Source organism: Chrysemys picta, chromosome 17 (genome assembly GCF_011386835.1).
Source record: "Chrysemys picta bellii isolate R12L10 chromosome 17, ASM1138683v2, whole genome shotgun sequence".
NCBI classification, from domain to species: Eukaryota; Metazoa; Chordata; order Testudines; family Emydidae; genus Chrysemys; species Chrysemys picta.
The window spans coordinates 24,083,678-24,084,661 of NC_088807.1; the positions used below are offsets into that span (position 1 = coordinate 24,083,678).

General features: G+C 63.2%; 1 protein-coding gene across 1 annotated transcript in view; it reads left to right on the forward strand.

Moving 5' to 3' along the window:
- The first annotated feature begins 552 nt into the window (after positions 1 to 552).
- The window catches only part of SPIB (Spi-B transcription factor), a 7,933-nt gene continuing 7,501 nt past the window's right edge, over positions 553 to 984 (forward strand). The window contains 1 exon segment of the mRNA XM_065570985.1: positions 553 to 624. Coding sequence (XP_065427057.1) covers positions 553 to 624 — 72 coding nt within the window.

Here is a 984-nt window from a genome sequence, read left to right on the forward strand (position 1 = left end):
CAGCCAGTGTCACACACACACACACCCCTCAACTTACAGCACAATGCGCTACCGACACAATGCAACACCCACCCCCAATGCAACAGTGCAACACAACACACACTATCGACAATGCAACACCCAGGCCCAGTGCAACTGGGGGTAGTGCTACACACACGGCAACACACAGCGCAACATGCTACCAACACAACGCAACAGTGCAACACACAAACAGGCTGCAACACCCGGGCAAAATGCAATAACCCAACACACATACACACACAGAGCCCCTCCCCCCAGGCGCAGGCCCTGCAGACACGTCGTCTGGGATATTTATAGACAGCGACAGGACTGGTGCCCCCCCCGCTCCCACGCACAGACACACTCAGACGGTACCTGTGCACAGACACGCCAACACACGCCCCGACACGCCAACACACGCCCGCCTCTCACGGGCCCTCATGCCAACCCCCACGGCCCTGACCCAGGGAAACCGCATCAGCTTCCTCAGGGAGGGGGTCCAGGTGCCCTCTCCCCACTGGCCTCAACACACGTGTGTTGGCATGTGCGGTCATGTGCTCGCAACACACCAGCTGGGCTCGCATGGAGCAGCCCGGCCCAGGTGGCACCGACGGCGCCCGGCTGGTCGCACGGCCGGAGCAGCTCGCACGGGCAGCGCACACACGTGTTAGGGCCCAGCTGGGCCAGACCCTGCAGCCCCGTCATGCACCCACCCAACTGGGCGGGTGTCAGGTGGTTTGTGCCCCACGGACTGGGGGACTGCTGCCCCCCCCACGGAGTCTTTCCCACTGAGTTCTGGGATGGATCGGGGGGGGGGGGAGCTCTGACCCACCAGAGTGAAGAGAAAAAGTGGGGGGCTCTCCCTGCCCGCCAGGAAGACAACGTAGTTGGGGGAAGGGACGGAAGAGCTGTCCAGCCCCCCCCCCCTTATCCCCATGGTCCAGCTGCCCTGCCCCCCTGCCCATGGATTTTGGAGGACTCCTG